Here is a 20,235-nt window from a genome sequence, read left to right as displayed (position 1 = left end):
TACTTTATCGAAAGTTTATCGAAAATACTACGATGACATGCCGAGATAACATGCCGAGGTAAAATAGAAATCGAAATAAAGTAAAAAAGAAACATTGAACCTTATCCTAAATGGGTTTAGTAGGAAAGATGCGGGGTAAAGTCTATCATTGCTTGACCCGGGCCCGCCGTAGATAGAGACCCTCTTGGTCAAGCAATGACTCACTTCACTCCCTATCTTTGACCATCTGATATGGACCGCCCTGTGAGAATCGACGTAACTGAGGAGCCTAGGTTCAATACACGCCCTCAGAGACTCACACCGCGTGAAGAAGCCGCCTTCGACAAGTGGTTTACAGAAGCGCTGGCAAAAAACTGGATCAGCAACTCGAGCTCTCGGCATTCCAGTGGGTTACTCTTTGTCCGTAAAAAGAACGGTTATGACCGAGGTTAATCTCCCTGAGACAATAGTCTAGACTGAAGTGGGTTTACACTAACAGCAAGTAACAGGCGTTCTGAGCAGAAGGTTTTGCTTGTCGTTCAATGGTTACCATAAAGCTTGATGCCTCTTAAAGGCATAGTGTAATCAGAAACTTAAGTTACGACGTTAAACGCCATTTGAGCTGTGAGCCTATAAGTTGGATTTTGTAACCCCGCTCGATTTCTTAGCGTAAACTATAACTATATCTAAAGGTATTCTGTAAGCGAGTTGTTCACCCCCAAAACACCGTACTAAATGGGATAAATTACAACCTGGTATCTCAACAATGGTGGTCTATAGGGACTTTGCCTTCTAGCACAATGCTTTTTGGTGATATCTAGGCACTTCAGGGAATTTAGAGAATGTTTGTAACATAGTGGATAAGATATATATGATGCTAGCTCATAGTAGCGTAATTTTCGATACCGTAACAATGTAGGTTTTAGATTCCGTCAAAATTGATATATAGTGCTGAAAAGCCTTATCAACGGCAAATAATAAAATAAAATAAAAAATGGTTGTTGAGATATCAGTGTAGAATATATCGTATTTCGTATGGTGTTTTGGGGTACACCACTCGCTTACAGAATACGTTATACGTTTCTGTCCGGTGTATTTCAACATCCTGCAAAAAGTATACAGTCAACTCTCGCTTATACCACAGCATACTATCCAAGCCAAATTACGTGGTATAATTGAGTTGTGTTTTGGTGAGAGGATGACATAATATTTGACAAGCTAACTCTAAGCCCTAATACCTATTTAGTCTTCCATCCCATCATCTGATCCAAAGTCACCTGACGTTTCTCATCAATCTGAATCCTGCCAAAGTCGCTGATTAAGCTCTCAATTTGTCTAATATGGTCCGAGGTACCCTTTTCTTTGCTACAAACCCATAGTAGGATATCCTGGAGGCTGTCCAATATAGCAGAATTAGACAGAAGCTCAGGTGGGGGCCCATCAATGTCAATATCCTGAATTTCTGAGGTTGTTGGGGCAATATATATATCTTGCTCATTGGTCTCATCTCGCCCTTCAGTCCCATCTTCTAACATGTCTTCGTCCGAAGGGTTCAAAAACTCGTCAAATGGCACAATATCTTTATCACCAAGCTTATCAATTGCTTGATTATATAGACTTTCAATCTCATCACTCAATCCGGGCTCGGAAAATAGTGCAGACTCAGGTGCGGACTCGGGCGCGGACTCAGGTATAGGTATAGACTTTGGACTAATCAAAGTACTTTGTTTAAAGCAATTGATAATCGTTTGGTCTGATACACTTGTTCTCCAAACTTGCGTTACCCAGGTAACAGTATAATAAATGCTCATTCTTTGTTTTGGGTCTATCCCACGATCAAGAAAAGCAATCATATAGCGCATCCATTTCTTCCGATAATGGTGCTTCAAGTTTTGGATAATACCTTGGTCCAAGGGTTGATAAATTGAAGTTGCGTTTGCTGGCAAAAAAACAACCGTAATCCGGGGTGGTGGTGGCGCTCGCTGGAGTCCAATAACATGTGGTGAAGCATTGTCTAAAAGGAGCAAAGCTTTCTTATCTAAGGGAATACGCCCATAGAAAGATCGCAACCAGTCCTCCATAATGTCATGACGCATCCATGCTGCCTTGTTGTGACGCCAAACACATCCCAGAGCTCGGAAATTAACCCCCGGAGTGCGCGAGGGGTTTTTGCTGTGCCAATCAACCATAAAGGGACTCGATCGGAACCATCCGCATTTGATGCAACAACAATAGTGATTCGTGTTTTATCAAGCTTTTTGCCAGCAATTTTTCCCTTTGAAAGACCACCATTTGGCATACGTCGCCAAAATAGGCCAGTTTCATCCATATTGTAGATTTCGGACGGTTTGAATTGATTGCAAATCGATTTGGTGCTTTTGATCTGATCATGTACCGAGGATGGGACTGAGGCAGCTTCTCCGTGGAAAGTATGATATTGAAGAGAGTGGCGTTGTTTGAAGCGAGTTAACCAACCCTCAGAGAATTGAGGTTTGGTCCGATCTTTGTATTCCGGTATTTGTCTCCAAAGCTCAGCTGCTTTAGTTTGGATCAAAGGGCCATTTATTGGTATTCCATTGCCAATATGGTTATCTGCCCAGTCATATAGCTTTTGGTCCAATAATGGCCAATGAGAGGATGAAGATCGTTTGTTTGCCCCTGCAGGGCCCGTATCAAGATAATTGTATTTGGATGAAAGGATCCTTGATATGGTTGACCGGTCAATCACTTGTTTGAATTGGTCCTCAAACCACTTAGCACATGCAGTCTGCGTGGGCTTTGGGCTAGTATTAGACCAAAATGCCCGTAGTGCCTGTTTCTGCGCGTCTGATATACCCAATTTGGTACGCTTTGGTCCCATTCTGACGCGCTTGGGTGGGGTCGGGAGGGTAGGAGAGCTTGTAGATTGAGGCATTCTGATTGGTTGATTGCGCTGACTAAGCAGATTCGAGAGGAAGAAAGTGTGGTAAAACAAAATGTGTTATATTCTGTCAATTTATATGGAAAAAACTGGAATGAAGGGGCCATCCAAGCAAGGGATGTGTTATTATCAAGAATGTGCAATATCCCACCGTGGTATAAGCGAGAGTTGACTGTAGCTGTATTTGTAATTCTTATACTGTACCGTTGAGCTGGAACTCTAACTATTCTCATTGGTGACTTGAGGAGTACCTCTGCAGTTTGGAAGCCAGATTCATAGAAATTGTCCTGTTCCTTGTGTGATACGACGGATTCCGGACCGCAATTCCTAGATGCCAATCCGGCCCCTGGCCCGAGTACTTGGTACTAGGGGGAACCACGTACACACGGTAGAAAGAGGGAAACAGCTCGTTTGGAAAATTAAGCTTTTGATGAATGGCAGCGCTGCGGCCCGAACGGCCGGCGCATCCTTGGCCTGTCGCGTCCTTTCTACACTGTAAACTCTCAGCACTCTCAACTCTGTCTGCCGCCCAAGTAAACCCGCACTGCCCTCCGTGCTATTGGCCGCTACTCCTTCAGAGATAAATGGAGTTTCTCGGCGCCGTTTTCGTTCCGTCTCTTTTTTCTCCTTTGCCTTTTCCTTCCCACAGGTCGCTCGCTACACTCGAAGCATTTCTGCTGGTGCCTTTAAATTTTTCGTTCCACTTTGGCCGTTCTTTGACAACTGTGGACAATATTCAGGCTTATACTACCGCTGCGTTTCGGAATAGGCCGGGACAATGACAAAATGACAGATAATGTTCCTCTTAATCTGGTAATGAAACTTAAGTAATTTGGACAGATACTCCTAAGACCACCATCTAGCTCTCATCTATGCATCAGGTCAGGCCGCCACTTAGAGCTAAGCTCGGCATATTCAACGAATAGCTGCGTGCTTCTATCTACAAGTTGTCAGCGAGTACGTCTAGTATGCGACCGCCAAGCCAGCGTTCGCCGCGGACCGATCCACAACCCCTCTTTCTCACCGCGTGGAAAGGCTTGCCAAAGCTTGGCACCATCAATTTTATTCCGAAAGCGGCTCAGCCTGATGCAATTGCCATTCGAGGATACCCGGAGACTGCGTGGGAAAAACAAAAGGGTACCAAAGGTTGGAAGTGTACAGTGACACCTCGTAAGTTCTAACAACACCCCGGCCCCATCAAAATATCTCCAATTTTCAATGCCCTTTTCTCTTGAATGAACTTGAAGAACGTTACCGACGGATGGAACTCGCCACGTTCTGCGAGCTGTTCGCCCAGCTTCGCGAAACCACTGGCGAGCGCTGCGGCAGTGCGCGCGAATTCGTTGATCATGTACGGTTGCTGGTACATCGATAGAATGCCATCGCGCCCGGATCGATTGGCGATCGAGCACACATCGCGATCTTGCTGACACAGATCGGACCGGAATATGTCCTGATTGTGGATGCCATTCAGAATGACAAGGATCCGGTGAGTCCGACCGCGATCGGAAACCGTCTGTCTAATGCCGAACAGACGGTTCGGAGGAAAGAGTCTCTAACACCCTTGCAGGCAGCGTCTGGCCCGTCCGTCCATACGGTGCAGCAGACTGCCAAGAAATACAACTATTACAAGAAGCGCCGCCATGTGGCTGCGCAGTGCTGGAAGAAACAGCGAGAAGTACAGCCGTCCAGGGACCATGCCCTGAAGGCTGAACGGAGTATTTCCGGCTCGCCAAGAAATAATTTACAAAATATACCATCAAGCCAGATGGGAGATCGGCAGGGCCCGCCGACTTCAAGAGACCGAGGATCAATATCGTGAGGGCGAGGGTGACGACCCTTTTTACCCACGCACCGCAACCCCGGTGGATCCTGGACTCGGCCGCCACCAGCCACATCTGCTGGGACCGGGGCTGCTTCAGTAGTCTGCGGCCCTACCGCGAGATGCTGGACATGGCGGGCGATCCAGTGGAGCCGAAGGGATTGGTACGGTGAAGCTCACGCCGCGGGGGAAGTGCAACCAACCCCTGGTGTTAAAGAATGCGTACTTCGCGCCACGCGTCGGGATGAACCTGATCAGCGTGCCGAAGCTGTTGCGAGGCCGCTACTCGGTGGTGGCGCACCCGCAGAACGTCTTTGTGCAACGCCGAGGACGAACCGTGGGGACCGCCTACCATGCGGAGGAGGATCTGTTGATCCTGCGGTGCCATGTGAGCAAGAGATCTCGAGAGCGAGTCCAACTGGCGAGGGCGCCGACGACCCATGACCATGCAGATTCCCTGGAACCGCAGGCGGTGGCCATGGACGTCGACGAGCCTCGGGAGTCAAGTGACGCAGAATGCGCAACGTCAACCTCTGAACTCGGTAGTGAAGCTGTGATACTCGAAGACGATGCGTGCAAAGGAGTGGACCAGGCCTCCGAAGCGTTGTGGCACGCTCGGATGGGACATCTGAACCGGGGAGACTTGAGGGTGGTCCTCCGGCAGACCGGCACCCCGTACCGCCCGCTGACCCAGGCGCAGCTGCTGGAACACCGCAGTGCCCGGCGTGCATGTCGGGTAAGCAGCATCAGAAGAGGAACTCCCTGCAAGGCGGCCACGTCTGCACTCATCGAGAATGTTTGAATCGATCCATTCGGACATTATGGAAATACCGATTGCCAAAGATGGCTCCAGGTACGTGATCACTTTTACTGACGATTATTCTCGTGGCTCGTGGGCATATATATGCCATGAGATGGAAGCATGAAGCGCTCCAGAAGTTCCGCCAATTTGAGGCCTGGGTGCATGAAGGCGCTGAGGTGGAGGGCGTAAGACGCGATGGAGCGCGTCGGCCCCTTGGTCTTATCTGACTCGGCGGGCATAGGTTACTCGCCACAACAGTTTTCGAGATTGGTGATGGGCTGCTCCTACAACGGCATGAAGATGTCAGTGGTTTTTGTGTTTGGGATACCAGACTTGGCACAGATTATCGGACCCGGCGCAGCAGGAGGCGTGACATTGCACTCACCTCATCGTGTACAACGAACGTCTGGGGCTTATGCATCCTGCTGTTGGCCCGCAGCCTTGTCTGCAGTATTTTACATAGGACATGTTGCATGGTTTGAAGCGACAGGGCCAGAAATGGTGTGTAAGCCATGACTCTGCGTGGAGCACTGACGGAGTGCTGGTTCGGGCTCACTTTGGTGCGCTGTCAACGGTTTCCTGTCCATCATTAGCTTTTTGTCGGCGAGACAATGAGTGACTTACCTGTTCTGAAAGAAGACACCGGAAAGGGTTCGTGGCTTTGCGCGCAATGGACGGAACGCATGGATAGTTCTTTCGCATCGTCTTTGAAGTCAGTCCAGTTTCGGAAGGGTTGCGTTGAAATCTACATACCTGTGCGAAAACCTCTTTTGCATCGATATATTCAGGGGCGGGACAGTGGTCGGCTGCTATGGTGGACAGATGTTCGCATAGCTGCTTTGACCAGCTAACCCCAATCTGCTTCTTGATCGGCTGGCATGGGTGGCATAGTGGACCTGGTGGGAATCTCATTCTCACAAGCAATTTCTAGCTTGTCGGCCCACGATGTATCCATAGATGTCAGTACAGTGGAAATTTCAGTAGGGTTGAAGGGAAGAACTTATCAGTTTCCTCACACGCAAGGCCTGCTCGACTTTGCGTGGCCAAGTGATGGAATTGTAAAACAAACCTCGTGGGGAGAGGACGTATTTATAGGCTTCTCAGCTCCTGTCGCGTACGTGCTCTGCTAGGTGGCAAACGTTGAAAGACACAATGCCTATCCTAGGTGAGGCGTGTTGTAACATATACCGCAACTATTTGCAGCAAATTTCTTGGTTTGGCTTTAGATGCTCACCGAGAAAACATGCTAGAGTCAAGTAGAGAGTGAGTCAAAGTGAGTCGGTTAAGAAACGTTGGGTCACTGTTGAATCTACGGTCATAATACTGAGGCAACCGAAGCTGTTCATTCTTTGAACTTACCAAGAGCGCTCACAATTTTCATCTAAAAAACATGGAAATTATCTGGCCTCGCTCGAGTGTTGATTGTCTGCGCTGTGTGTGGTTCTGTCCCTCTAGGCTGCGGAAAGCGTCAGTACTCAACCCGTCAACCCGTTGAAGCTTGGCCGTCCTTGTTGACGGGAGTCAACTTTTGAACTCGTGATCATGGTTGAGATGGATGCCCCTAACAGCACGCCAGACCAGGAAAAGGAAGGAGAACAACAGCCCAGTGCGTTGCCAACCATTTGTGAAAAGGGCAATTCGAGGAAGACTTCTAATCAAGTCCCTCCACTGGTAAGTAAAGCGGCTCAGCTTCTAATGCTCTTGCTAACCATCGCAGCTCTCTCCCTCGCAACAGGAAGCAGAAACAAGACATACCTTGGCGACAGAGCCCTTTCAACCTATTTTGAAGGTGCTAACAGACCTCGAACGCGACGATCCCAAGTTTGCCTTTCCAGCAGGTCGAATTGTCGGACTCTATCGACGCCTATCCAAACACATCGATGATCAGAACTTAGAGCAGAGCAATCAGATCTTGAAGGAGGCTAGCAGACACCTGACTAAAGAGAGGGACGGACTTCAGCTGCGCCACGACAAGCAGCTGTCTCGGCTGCGCTTTTTCGAGCAGGCACTGGAATCATCTCGGGTTCGACTGACTCGCGTACTCGATGACTGGGATCACCCTTCCAGACTCAATCTACCAGGGTTCTTGGACAACGCAAGAGAAGAGTGAAGCATTGCATGTTCATATTTGTCTTATGTCTTTTACAACGTGGAAAATAACCAACAATTTCACAATGAAGAGGATTAGCGCATGCCAGGTTATGTCTTTTTAGTTGTTCACATTAAGAAGGCATATGATAGCCTTTGCGGAGTGTGTCAGCGGATAGTCCGGCTTGTTCTAGGTCACTTCTATTAATTCAATATATTATAGACAAAAATACGGATCCAGTGACAATGTGGGCAGTATAGCTAGCGGAGGAAGGGTCGAATGAATCGGCCGTCTCGCATTGCATCGGAAGAGCTACTTGGGTTAGACGTCGCCAGCCCTAACAGACCACCCAACCTTCCCCTTGGAGACCGCTTCAACAATCTTTGTGGAGTATTGACGTCTTCCATTCTGCTTCGAATGGCCCTCAGGATGCAATCGTTCCTTGCTAGATCCAGCGATCTCTTCAGGCTGAAGTAATTAAGTCCGGGATTGACCACAAGTGCGTCAACAATCGGGAAATGTCCACCCTTGACGGCCAACATCAATGGATCCTCAGAATATTGACTTCTGACGCTTACATCAATTCGATCATGGCGTAGCAGCGCCTGGACCATCTCCAAGTCACCGCCACGGGCAGCCATGCAGAGAGCAGTGTCGTGAGTTGCGATCGTGCTTTCGTTGATGTTCAGACGTGCGTCTTGTTGCACTAAAAGTCGTACCACATCGAGATGGCCATGTGCAACCGCTCGACAAATAGGCGGATCTATTAAATTCATTCCATTAATCTCTACGCCCGCCATACTCAGTAGACAAGCAACCGTGTCCACACTTTCGTGCGATGCGGCAGCAGACATTGGAGAGTGGCCTGCAACACAGTGATTGAGATCTATTCCTGGCACCGCAAGCAGCTGCCGTAAAACTGCAGTGTCCAATCTGGCTGCCGCGTGATGAAGCGATGTAGAAGGCCCCTCGCGCCTCCCGTAGCCTCCGACGAAGTTGACATCGATGCCGTTCTCGGCCAGTAGCCTCTCGGTTATCTCGTCGTGTGACAAGTACGTTGACAGCCAAAGAGGCGTATTGCCTTCTTTGTCTTTGCAGTCCACGTTGGCACGGGGGTGACTTAGGAGCAAATTGACCATTTCTAGGCGATCACTTTGAATGGCGAGATGGAGCGGCGTATAGCCATTCCGGTTCTGGATGTCCAAATTCAGGCCCTTTTGTCCGAGAAGCCGTTTGACAACATCTACCGACCCATAGGCCACTGCTTGGTGAAGAGGTAGCTCAGCCTCCTGTGATGATCGGGTACCAAGAAACACCTCGGCCATCGGATCGTTTGAAAAATCATTTCCATCACGGGCCTATTGAAGCGACGTGCCCGGTCCCATGGCGAGTGGCCCGAATCATCCTGTAGATCAGGGTCGCTGCCTCTAGAAAGTAGCAGATGCACGAGCCCTATTCGGCCTGCGAAGACTGCTAGGTGGAGCGCCGTTCGGCCGTGTTTGTGCTTGATGTCCACCTGGACCTTGGGTTGTTCTAGAACGCGCTTGACGGTGGAAAAAGTTCCGTAGCGGACGGCATACCACAGGGCGCTCTCCCGCGCTTGATTTTGAATGTTGATGTCTAGGTCTCCACGACTGAGCAAGAGGTCCCGCACAGCAGCGGAAGAGTATTTGAGCGCCCTCATTAAAGGAGTTTTGCCTCGGTAAAATGCATTGATGTTGGCGTTGTGCTGGAGCAAAGCCTCCACAAGACCAACGTTGTCGTAATTGACGGCCAAGTGCAACAGATTGCTGTTCTGAAATTTGGCGTTGTATTTCCAGATGCTGGGCTGCAGTTTAAAATCAAAGTCTTTGCATGATTTTGTGAGGGCAAATAATGCACTACCGTCCAAATACGACACAATCCACAGCAAAAGCTCGTTGGGCAGGTCTCTGATGTTTGGCTGTAATGTATTAGCTCATCGGTAAACTCAGTAAGAACGATTTGAAACAGACCATGATTGGACAGCGGATGGAGCAAACGAAACGTATATAGGGGTGAGGTGAGAGATGTGAAAGTAGGATATGGGAGGCCTTTATATACTCACCTCAGCTAAATTCCGTGGTCAGCTAGGAGTGTAGTCTGTCACTCCGCTGAGAGGTGCGTAGCAATCACACGGCAGCATCAAAGCCTTGACAAACACGTTAAGGCGGAGTTGGAGAATCTCTGGAGTGTAGCTCCTGGGAACGCCAAAACTGTTCCTGGTAGTGTGTCGATGGCATGGGAACTGAATCTATCTCTGCGTACCCACATCTGCATCTAGCGCCATAAGAACAAATCACAACCTATCACGCACTTCGAAATTCATAGGCAACCCAGAACCTAACGCAGCATTTGTCGACTTCGCTGCCTACCGCAGTAGCCAATCTGTTCGCCAATGTATGGTCTCCGCGATGGATAGTCAAATGTGCAGCTGATTGCAGCAGTGGTCTGGAATGATATCCCTTCATGCAGGCCACTGATCGGCTGTATACAGCGCATACTGCGTGTGAATGCATTCTTCGACGTACCGACTGTTTCAAGGAAGTGTTCCATGCCAGCCACGCAGCCATGTAGGTAAGGAGCCCACGGCGATGGCATATAAAGCTGGCGAGGGAACGCCGCAGTGGATTGCCCAACACCACCACAATCCGAAGCATTTTCTGCCTTTGACGACCACCTCAATAACTACCATGCTGCCTTGGAATCCGTTTCTTGTTTGTGAGATAGAGGTCAGCCCCAATGGCGGTCCTGGCTCCTGTTGCGGCATGACGAAAAAAGGCGAGCCGTGCAAAAACTCGATCAAAGTTGAAGACACCAAGATCGGCCATCAAAAGTTGACCAATCTCGCCAGAGAGCCGTTTGACTTGTTATCGTTGCAGTCCAAGCTCTGTGATGTCGCCAGAGACTTCCTCTGCGCGAGATGGCACCGGCAACGGCAGGCCGACCAAGTTGGCCAGCAGTGGTATGAAGCCGCCGTCCGCAACCAGGCGCGAGTACCACATGGCTCCAGAATGGCTTCTCCGTCAGTCATTGTACATCGGGGCCAGCGTCAGACATCGTCAGCCTCCAGGCGACGCCCTGCATCAGACAACACCCGGTCATCACCACCACCGGTGCCCCTGTCAACCAACCCCGAGCCAGTGCAGCCATCCAATCCATTTGTGACTTCTGCAATGCTGCGGACGAACAGTGTTCCATGGCGCGTTTCGCCGACCCGACCAGCCATCCTCTCATCGGCAACTAATATCCGGGCTGGTTTCCAAGAATTGACGCTCCAGAGTCTCACCTCGAGTGAAGAGGTCGACAGCGTCCACGTCGACAGCATCTACTGTGTGTTCTGCCAGACCGAGGATGAAGACCATGCGGACGAGAGCGTGATCTTGCACTGCGGTCAGTGCACATCGCTCTGTCATCTGTCGTGCGCCGAAGAATGGCTGGAAAAGCGAGATACAGGGTTTGGCACGTCATGCTGTGTGTGGTAAGTGTGAACGACCTTATTTCTGAGACGACCAAGACACTGATGACCGCAGCCGAAACGAAGGGGCCCTAGATGCCATCATTCGCCCCTTACGAATCCCCTCGTCGGATGCCGAGACATATTCCGTCCACACGGCAAGCGATCCATCTCCCTCTGGTGGGCCCCGTCGCTCAGCCAGACTAGCAGGAACTCATCTACCGCGACAACCTTCCACCGCTGCACCGCTTCGCCGATCGGCACGACTCAATTCCACTCAGCGTAGGTGATCACAGGTTACAGCCGTTATAGCCGTGATATAGAATTTTGAAGCAAATTAGCAAGAAATGAAATACCGATGGTTAAACTCCGAAGTACAACGCGACCGTTTCATCTCGTAAGTGCTGGACACCAATACACCATAGCCAGTAGCTATTGACTGCTTCGCTGATTCCGAAAATGTCTGAGCTCGAAACTGTAGTGGTAGATAAAAGTTCTGTTTTCATGATACCTAACGGCGGTGACAAGAAACAGAGGATTCATCTCAGTGGAGCCGTGTCGCGTGAAGGCGGGGATTATTGGCAGAAAAGCACAGGCAAGACTGACAAACTCTCGTGCTTGTTAACTTACTCTGAGAACCAATCTGTTGGCCCTGGGAACCTCAAAAGCATTTCTAGGAGCTGTTTATCCCCTAGGAACCTCAATTTAGCTCCTAAGGCTATTCTTAGTTTCTAGGAAAATGAGATCTAGCCCTGGGATCTACACTTTACGTTCCTGACTGTACCGCTCCGCACGAATCGAATCGAATCGAACTTTTGCCTGATTCGATTCGATTCGAATTAATATTGAAAATAACGATTCGTACGAATTCGAATTCATGACCAGTTCGAATTCGATTCGGTGTTCGCGAACTTTTTTGTATTAAATCCTCATTGGGAAGGCGGTAAACCAAGTCGGGCAGTACCTGTAGTTGAACACCATCAGTTATAAGCAGCAATCGACACCAGACTTGTAGTCTAATAAACAACCCTTATTAAGTTAACAGGTACAGATATAACTAAGCTGAGGTTGGTCTTTGATATAAAATTTAAACGATTTGGCCTTGGATCAAATAAGCTGTAGGGCAGTATCAATATAGCCGTGTCACGGGACGACCCCCAACCCTCCGGGTAGGGGGTGTCCCACAGCCATAATGCAATTAACCTCCATAATGCAAATTTCCTACCTTTTCAACTTTTACGCGTATTTCTACCCACCAAAAATGCCTAAAAAAGCTCGTGATGAAGAGGATCTGCTAGCTAAGGCATTACATGCTTATACTACGCGAAAATTTTCATCTCTACGTAAGGCTGCGGACCATTATCGCGTGTCTTATTCGAAGCTTCGCGGTCGCAAAAACGGACAGACATCTCTCTCCGATCGCCCTACCACCAATAATGCATTGAATTCGAATCAGGAAAATGCATTAATTAGCTGGATCGAAGTGCTAAATTCTTGCTATACACCTCCAACTGCAAAAGATATTGAAATTGCCGCAAATCGCCTGTTGAAAATAGCGGTTTCGGAGAGAGTTGTTAGTTCAATGTATAGCTATCGGCTTATACGGCGTCTACCTCCACACATCAAGCTTATTACCCAAAAATCAAAGGAGTCTTTACGAATTCAAGCTGAGGACCCTGGAGTTATTAGCCATTGGTATGATAGGCTTGAGTGTCTCTACCGTGAGCATGGTTTTGAACCTCATGAGATCTATAATTGGGATGAAACCGGCTTCCAAAATGGAGAAGGACTTAACCAACACGTCGTCTCTACGCGCCAAACTGCTAGTATTGCTACTGGAGATCGAGGTGAAACTATTACTGGCATTGAATGTATTGCCGCTGATGGCTGGGTGATGTTTCCGTGGTTTCTAATCAAAGGTAGCGTCCACATGGAAGACTGGTATAGTAATATGTCAACCTCTTCTTCGGCGTACAAAATTATCCACTTAACGTCTAGTGGCTGGACGGATAGTGAGACTGCTTACCGATGGCTATGCTCATTTCATGAAGCCACAAAAAACCGCGTACGACGTGGGCGACCGAGGCTTTTGCTAATGGATAATCATACGTCTCATACAACTATCGAATTTCTCGATTTTTGTAAGGAAAACCTGATTATTCCTTGGTATTTTGTACCTCACACGACTCATATATGTCAGCCCCTTGATGCTGAGGCTTTTTTAAGCCTAAAACATGAGTTTAAAATGGCGAATACTGAGGTTGTGGCGTGGGGTGGAAGCAACGAAAAACGCGATTTTTTCCGCAATATTGACGCCGTCCGACGCCACGCCTTAAAGTCCAAAACTATCCAAACCTCGTTTAAATCTACTGGTATCTGGCCACTAGATCCGACACAAGTTTTGGGTAATTTAGGGCAGTATTCGGACGAAGAGACCTTACGTATGTACGACGAGCCGTCACCTACCCGCGAATTCCCAAGTTCAGCGACCAATTCTCCGCCCAATTCTTATGCGCGTATTGAAAAATTGGAGAAGACAGTTTTCCCGCTACTTGATAACCCGAATCCTGATTTACATAAAATTCGGAAGCATCTACGGCGCGCAATTGATGCCGGAAAATCGTCTCTATACAATGCGGAACTTGCTGAGATGAGTCTTGCGCGCGCCCTTAGCCATAAAACGCCTAGGAAAAAACCTACAAAAAGCAAGCGATGGGTGAAGGGTGCTACAAAGAGTCCCCTTTCATCGATTTCAGGCAATAGGCTAGTACAGCGAAGGTGTGAGAAAGAAGATGAGTCGAAGCTTCGTGCTTGGCAGAAAGACGCAGAGAAAATGGCGGCCGATTTGGCGGCTAAGGAATTGGAGGAAACACTTGAAAATGAGGAGGTTGATACATTATTGGCTAATGAGGCTATTGATGGGCTTTATTTCATGGATTCTGGACCTTATACGTCTAAAAAGTGAGCTAGAAGTTGAAGAAATTGAAAATTTGCATTATGGCTGTTAATTGCATTATGGCTGTGGGACACCCCCTACCCGGAGGGTTGGGGGTCGTCCCGTGACACGGCTACATGGGTTTTCGCCAGCTACGTCCATGCACATAATATATATTCTTTACCCCTAAGTTTATTCAGTAAGAACACAACCTTATTTATAGTCGGTTTCGCTTCAAATTTAGATTATCTCATAGATCCCCTCGAGATACACGTAACACATCAATATAGAGCCAAAATATCAATAGTTGCATATTTTATTCAATGTAGAGTAAATGGATCGTCTAATCGGGTTAGCGGAGATTCCACAAGAACGCGTCTCCGCGCGTACGTGCTTTCAATCAGAACAACATTCGAATCGAGGTAAAAAAAGCTATCGAAAACCACCACTTCTGGGTGCTCCAGAGTAAGCAATCAAGCAAGACACCAGCTTGATATACTAATGTAACGTTAGATGACTTCTCCACTTGCTACAACATTCGATTGTCCTAATACTAGGAAGAATAAACGCGATTATGCGGCGTTTAATAAATACGGCCTCCTTGCAGAGGATGTATCACCCCCGCCCCCTCGAAAGAAGAGAGCGGTCCAGCCCGCCTCTAAGTCACCGACTCCTCCGATTTCAACGTCCCCTACGGCTCCCAGCGATGTTTCTAGAAGTTTATCGAACCTTGATACGGACATATGCCCATCCCAATCAATCTCAGATCGAATACGAGGTTGAGAGGGTTAAAATCAAGCAGAAAGATGAGAGTGGGTCGAAAGAGCGGAGCTGGGTATGGAAACACTACCGTACAACACCTGAATCTGGTACCTGGAGACTAGGAAATAAGGAGCGGCTCGAGCTTAAACACCAGTGTATTGTATCGCCATCTAGCTGTCGATTCTTTCGATTTGCATCTAAACTGCGATCTTCAACCACGGCGTTGAAACAGCACCTGCAGCGAACACACAAGCTCTTTCAGGACGGTCATCCAGAGTGCCAAGGACCATTAAGCTCATGGATTTCTAAGGAAAAGAAGCTCCCATTCGAAGAAGCTGCCCTGAATTGGATTGTATCGACCTGCCAGCCGTTTACATGCGTCGAACAACCTTCATTTAAGGCCATGCTGAGGTCTGCAGGCTTTCAGGACTCCGTACTAAGTGCGGATACTGTTTCACGCCGATTATATCTTCGGCTTGATGCTCTTGACAATGAGCTTCTAATCTTGATGTCTTCAGCTTCGTCAATCGCGCTATCTCTTGATGGTTGGACAAGTCAGAACTCGTTGCCAATGCTGGCAATTAGTGCTCACTGGATGACCTCTACTTTTCAGCAATATCGAGCTTGTATTGAGTTTGTTGAAATCGAAGGCAACCACTCTGGAGAGAACCTTGCTGATATCGTCGCGACGGTTCTTGAGAGGTTGCATATATCTGATAAAGTTATGACGATTACAGCCGACAACGCATCTAATAATGACACCCTACACCGATGCCTTTACCGAAGGCTGTCTCAGCGGTATGATAAGTACCTGGCCGAGACCATCATCCGAGAAGGGAGGATGAAGTTTACCCAGAACTCCCAAATCCGCTGCTTTGCTCATATCTTGAATTTGGTTATGAAAACTATATTGAGGTCTCTACGCGCCAGCTCGCATAAGGAAGCCTGTGATCTTCTTGATGATGTTGCTAAGAGGAGCTGGAAGATGATCAATGCTCCTACTTCACCTATTGCAAAGCTTCGACTACTTGTCCTTTGGATTGCGCGATCTCCTCAGCGAATACAGAGGTGGGATAATCGACCTGGATGTACAAAAGCTATCAACTACGATGTTGATACTCGATGGAACTCTACCTTTGTTATGATTGAGAGAGCTGAAGAGTGCCGCCGGCAGCTCGAAGATACAGTCAACGATGAACCAGACATTGAAGCCTTACGTCTCACACCGAACGACTGGAGACAGCTCTCAGATGTCAAGAAAATCCTGGCTCCCTTCAACGAATATACTGAGTACGTCTCCCGAGATAGCCCTTCAATTCATATGGCGGCGCGTATGTTTGAAGAGCTCCATTCTATACTCTTCGCTATCAAGGAACGACGAGGCGAGTGGCAGAAGGTCTCGCCAGCAATAACTATTCTTATTTCCGATGGAATCTCACTCCTGGAGCAGTACCACGACTGCGCCAAAGACAACGATATATACTATATCGCAAGCGTTCTGGACCCTCGAATCAAGACCAAGTGGCTCAAAACGCTACCAGATGGAGAGAAGATTATTGGCCGAATCAGGGCGTTCCTGAAGAAAGCATATCCCACCCCAAAACAGCCTGTATCGACTACTCTAAGCACTAATTGGAAGAGCTTCGAATATCGATTTCTGGAAGCCTTTTAGCCTACACAGTATAACGTCGCTGAATCTGATATCGACCAGTATTTTGATACTCCTACAATCAGCACTGGTTTCGAAAGAAGCCAGGGCCAGACTGAATTTATACTGAACTGGTGGAAGGCCAACAGACTTGAATTTACTTGTATGGCTAAGGTAGCCCAAGATCATCTTGCTATACCAGCAGCAGAGGTAGATATCGAGAGAAGGTTTATAAGCCCTATTGTGGGAGTGGAATATTCAGTTCCTAATGTAATACGCGTGAATCTATCTAAAACGGGCAGTCGTGATTCCGTCCATGGATTGATTTGCTGAGGTCTTCCTGCAGAGACCGGACATCTCGAAAGTTCATCTCAGAACCTGGTTTTCCTAAGAAAGCTAGATAATAGTTCGCGAACCTGTTCGAAATTCGCGAATTTTGACGAATCGAATCGCCCATAGATTCGAAGCCCAAAAACCAAGGTTCGAATTCGATTCGATTCGACGAAATTCGCGAATTTCGAACAGTTCGAAAATTCGTGCGGAGCGGTAAACGCGCTTCCTCTCCTTCTCGAGCGCTGAAATGAAGTCCTCGCATTCCTGAAAAGGTGAGTCCGCATGCCAATGCGAAAAGCGACGACCTCGCTCTTCGGGCATGGACAGGTCCCATTTGCCAAAGGCAACTAGCCGCGATCGGCTTTGCTCATCCTTCGAGTTGACGTCAACCACGCGCAGGTACTTTTGGTACGGCTTCGTCTGAAAGTCGCCATGGTGCCAGTCCTGGTGCCACTTGTGCATACCGAGGGTGTTGGGAAATAGGTGCCCAATCACTGGCTGTGTCAACGCAGCGAACCACACCTCTGTGATCGCAGGGACGTCTTCCGGGGTAGCCGGCTCCAGCACGAGAGAATTGGCTGTTGATCCCATAGGGGAATTGGTCTGAATGTGGGTTTGTTGAAGAGTTTGGCGGAAGGGTTTAGCGAGGAAGTTGGCGTGAGGGCATGCCAGTTTAATAATGTCCCGTCTCCTGTAGTTATCTCTGGTAAACACGGACTGACGAGTGCTTTTTTGCACGTGGAATAAGGATTCTTAAATCGAGCTTTAGCCAGCCTAAAAATTATTTTATGGCACGGCAAAATGTTTATGCTTTAATATCTAAATTCGCTTATTTCAGAATTACAGTGGTGTATCATATGAATTGCATATCCCTCTCAGGACGTCTTCGGGTGACTACCTGGTCCATCCCCACAGAGCCCAGAAATAGTTTCTGGATTGAAGGCGGGATATAATTGGGATATCTACCACGAGGGAGGGATATAACAATCCCTCCAACGACTCTGCGTCTCAGCATCTTTGAAAGTATCGATTGTACTTCTACCCCGTCCGGCCCAACAGACGAGACACCATCTTCAACCAGCTTGCGCCAACAATCCAACAAACGCCCCAGCCGCTGAGGGCGGTAGTAGTTACCACCAAAAGGCTTGAATCCATGCTGAAAGAGTTCTGAAAACCTGTCCCTACCAACAAGCTCCCCATCGCTTTTTCGTGCGCCTAGCTTCCTGCCATAACCAGCATTGACGGTGAACGGGAGAGATAGCTGAAATCCATCCTCGACCATGTCATCACATTTTCTATCCACTGCTGTAGTATACAGACCCGCAGAAATGCGAGACGGTGTGTGCGTATCGGTAGATGATGAATAGAAATCCTCCATAAACACCCATGGACCTGTAAATCTCGTAAGCTAGACAGGACGCTGGTCTCCGGTGTCGGCGGTGAAAAGGCACACTGGCGGTACGGTATACTGGGAAAGGGGCAATGCAGTAAATGTCTGTGATGCCACAAACCCAGACAAGTCAGCCAGGGGCAGGAGTAGGCCTGGAGCGTTGTATTGGAATGAGGGTCGTCTCGCGCGTGACAGAAACGAACGCGTAAAGCAAGGATCGAGCACCGAGGCGGCGTCTAGGACGCTTGATGCGACCAGTGGCTCTGGATTATCCGCATCAGTCCCGGAATCGGGGCTGATCAGTGATGGTGGGTTTGGAAGCTGCGAGATGCGCATCTCGATAACCTGACACAACCGATCCCACGCGTCGACACACGTAGTAACCTGGGCTTCGCTATAGGGCCGCCACTCCCAGGGCCCGATCTTCTTGAATTCGAATAGCGCTGGCTCTTCATGAGGCGCAGCCACGACTTTTCCAATACGAATCAGGTCGATCCAGTGGAAGAGCACTGTCTCGAATGGGTTCCAAACGTCTGGATGATCCTTAACTTGAAACCCGAAGCCCCAGTCATCAGTATGCATGAAGATCGCGACGCGATGGTGGCGTTGGTGGTAGATAACGCCCCCAAAAGGGTGATTGTGGCCCATTGAGTCCCTATGCGAAAATAGAGAGTGGCGTTTCGCTAAATCCTTCCCAAAGAGGTATTATAGCGTTGTCAAGGAAAGCCACCATCGACGGATCAAGTCTTGGACGAAGAGCCTCAGCTTCAGCACCGTGGACCGTGAAAAAGTTGGTGCTGTTGACATTCAGAGTTGACAGTGGACGGCCTTCAGCGAGCCAAGCATATTGGATCAGGTAGTTGTGTAGAGCCACACATCGTGAGTAATCCATTCCTTCGACATCCTCTCCTGGAAGGTTATCTGGCTTGAGAAGCAAGCTGGTGATGTCCGGATGTTGAGAAATATCCATTGCCATAAAATCAGTGTGTGTGGCTGTCAAAGGGGTCAATACTACAGCCTCTATTCAGACGATGTGCAAATAATGAATTTATAAAGTATTGACGTGTTGAGGCTGGTTTTGAAGAGGCTGGGAAGTCAGCTTTGAATCCCTTCTAACCCAAGTGTGGCCCGTTTGCAGTGTTTAACAGTTGGGCGGAAACCTGACCCCAGTTTTGCTCAGCTGTTTTGGGAGGACACTTCGCCCCCTTATTAATGTCGATCTGAAAGGGTATGTACCCACTAACTGGCCGTCGCTGCTCCGACCCTGGTCACATCTGTGCGTATCCACTCAATGCCGCAGATGCAGCCATGACCATGCACAAATCATTCATTCCAACAGCAGCGTCGTTGAGATAGCAATCCCACAAGAAAGATGCTATGCTCCAAACAATAATAGTGGCAGACTAGCAGACTCAGAGACAAATTTCCTTTTCCGGGTATGGGCAATGACCCCACTGGAACTGATATCAGTGAATAATCACAATCGACAGGGGCCGCGGAGGCGTAGAAGAAGCATCAGTTAGTCCGAAGCTAGGTAAGTTCTCCAATCTTCCGATCAACTCCCACCAATCCCGGAGTTATATAGCTGTGCTTCCCCTCACTCAAATGAGCGAACGAACATTTCACTCCCCCTTGGTTCCTGATTCGGGACACCTATACACACCCCAATTCCCCAATCCCAACAGAATGTTGCTCAAATCGGTGGTTACATCCGCACTTCTGGCCCTGCCATTAGGCTCGGAGGTCGTGGATGCTTCCAAGCATGGTAAATTCGGACAGAAGGCACGCGTGCCTCAGGAAAGGGCTAAACGAGCCATTGAGGCTCGAAGCGAGGAGAAATCACACCCGAAGAAAGACTTTCGCTTTCTCAGCAAGAATACTAAGCGTGGGTGTTAAGCTGCTCCGATTATAACACCAGGATAAGAGCTAATAGATTGATAGCTTACTTGGTGGACTCCCTACCCGATGTTCCCTTTGATCTCGGCGAGATGTACTCTGGTTTGGTGCCGATTGATAAACATAACGAGTCTCGAGCGCTGTTTTTCATCTTCCAGCCTACTATCAACGAGCCTGTTGACGA

At 48.5% G+C, this 20,235-nt stretch overlaps 6 protein-coding genes across 6 annotated transcripts; 1 reads left to right on the top strand and 5 right to left on the bottom strand.

Moving 5' to 3' along the window:
• Positions 1-4,160: 4,160 nt before the first annotated feature.
• N7446_011924 (uncharacterized protein) lies at positions 4,161-4,824 on the top strand (the record flags this gene model as incomplete). Its single annotated transcript, XM_058520666.1, has 4 exons — positions 4,161-4,250; positions 4,275-4,388; positions 4,470-4,617; positions 4,664-4,824. 4 exons carry the CDS (start codon positions 4,161-4,163, stop codon positions 4,822-4,824), a joined length of 513 nt encoding a protein of 170 aa, XP_058366952.1.
• A 9-nt stretch (positions 4,825-4,833) lies between these two features.
• On the bottom strand, positions 4,834-5,169 carry N7446_011923 (uncharacterized protein; the record flags this gene model as incomplete). Its single annotated transcript, XM_058520665.1, has 2 exons — positions 4,834-4,926; positions 4,948-5,169. 2 exons carry the CDS (start codon positions 5,167-5,169, stop codon positions 4,834-4,836), a joined length of 315 nt encoding a protein of 104 aa, XP_058366951.1.
• Positions 5,170-5,247: 78 nt separating this feature from the next.
• On the bottom strand, positions 5,248-5,541 carry N7446_011922 (uncharacterized protein; the record flags this gene model as incomplete). Its single annotated transcript, XM_058520664.1, has 1 exon — positions 5,248-5,541. The coding sequence occupies one exon, from the start codon at positions 5,539-5,541 to the stop codon at positions 5,248-5,250; it is 294 nt and encodes a 97-aa protein (XP_058366950.1).
• An 11,287-nt stretch (positions 5,542-16,828) lies between these two features.
• N7446_011921 (uncharacterized protein) lies at positions 16,829-17,356 on the bottom strand (the record flags this gene model as incomplete). The annotated part of the gene is made up of 1 exon (XM_058520663.1): positions 16,829-17,356. One exon carries the CDS (start codon positions 17,354-17,356, stop codon positions 16,829-16,831), a length of 528 nt encoding a protein of 175 aa, XP_058366949.1.
• Positions 17,357-18,173: 817 nt separating this feature from the next.
• N7446_011920 (uncharacterized protein) lies at positions 18,174-18,803 on the bottom strand (the record flags this gene model as incomplete). The annotated part of the gene is made up of 1 exon (XM_058520662.1): positions 18,174-18,803. One exon carries the CDS (start codon positions 18,801-18,803, stop codon positions 18,174-18,176), a length of 630 nt encoding a protein of 209 aa, XP_058366948.1.
• Positions 18,804-18,810: 7 nt separating this feature from the next.
• N7446_011919 (uncharacterized protein) lies at positions 18,811-19,125 on the bottom strand (the record flags this gene model as incomplete). Its single annotated transcript, XM_058520661.1, has 1 exon — positions 18,811-19,125. One exon carries the CDS (start codon positions 19,123-19,125, stop codon positions 18,811-18,813), a length of 315 nt encoding a protein of 104 aa, XP_058366947.1.
• Positions 19,126-20,235: the final 1,110 nt, after the last annotated feature.

This window comes from Penicillium canescens (genome assembly GCF_028828765.1).
Source record: "Penicillium canescens strain IBT 15451 chromosome Unknown utg000009l_segment0_segment0, whole genome shotgun sequence".
Lineage (NCBI taxonomy): Eukaryota > Fungi > Ascomycota > Eurotiomycetes > Eurotiales > Aspergillaceae > Penicillium > Penicillium canescens.
Note: the sequence above shows the minus strand (reverse complement) of the source record. Positions and strands in the feature narration are given on the sequence as shown.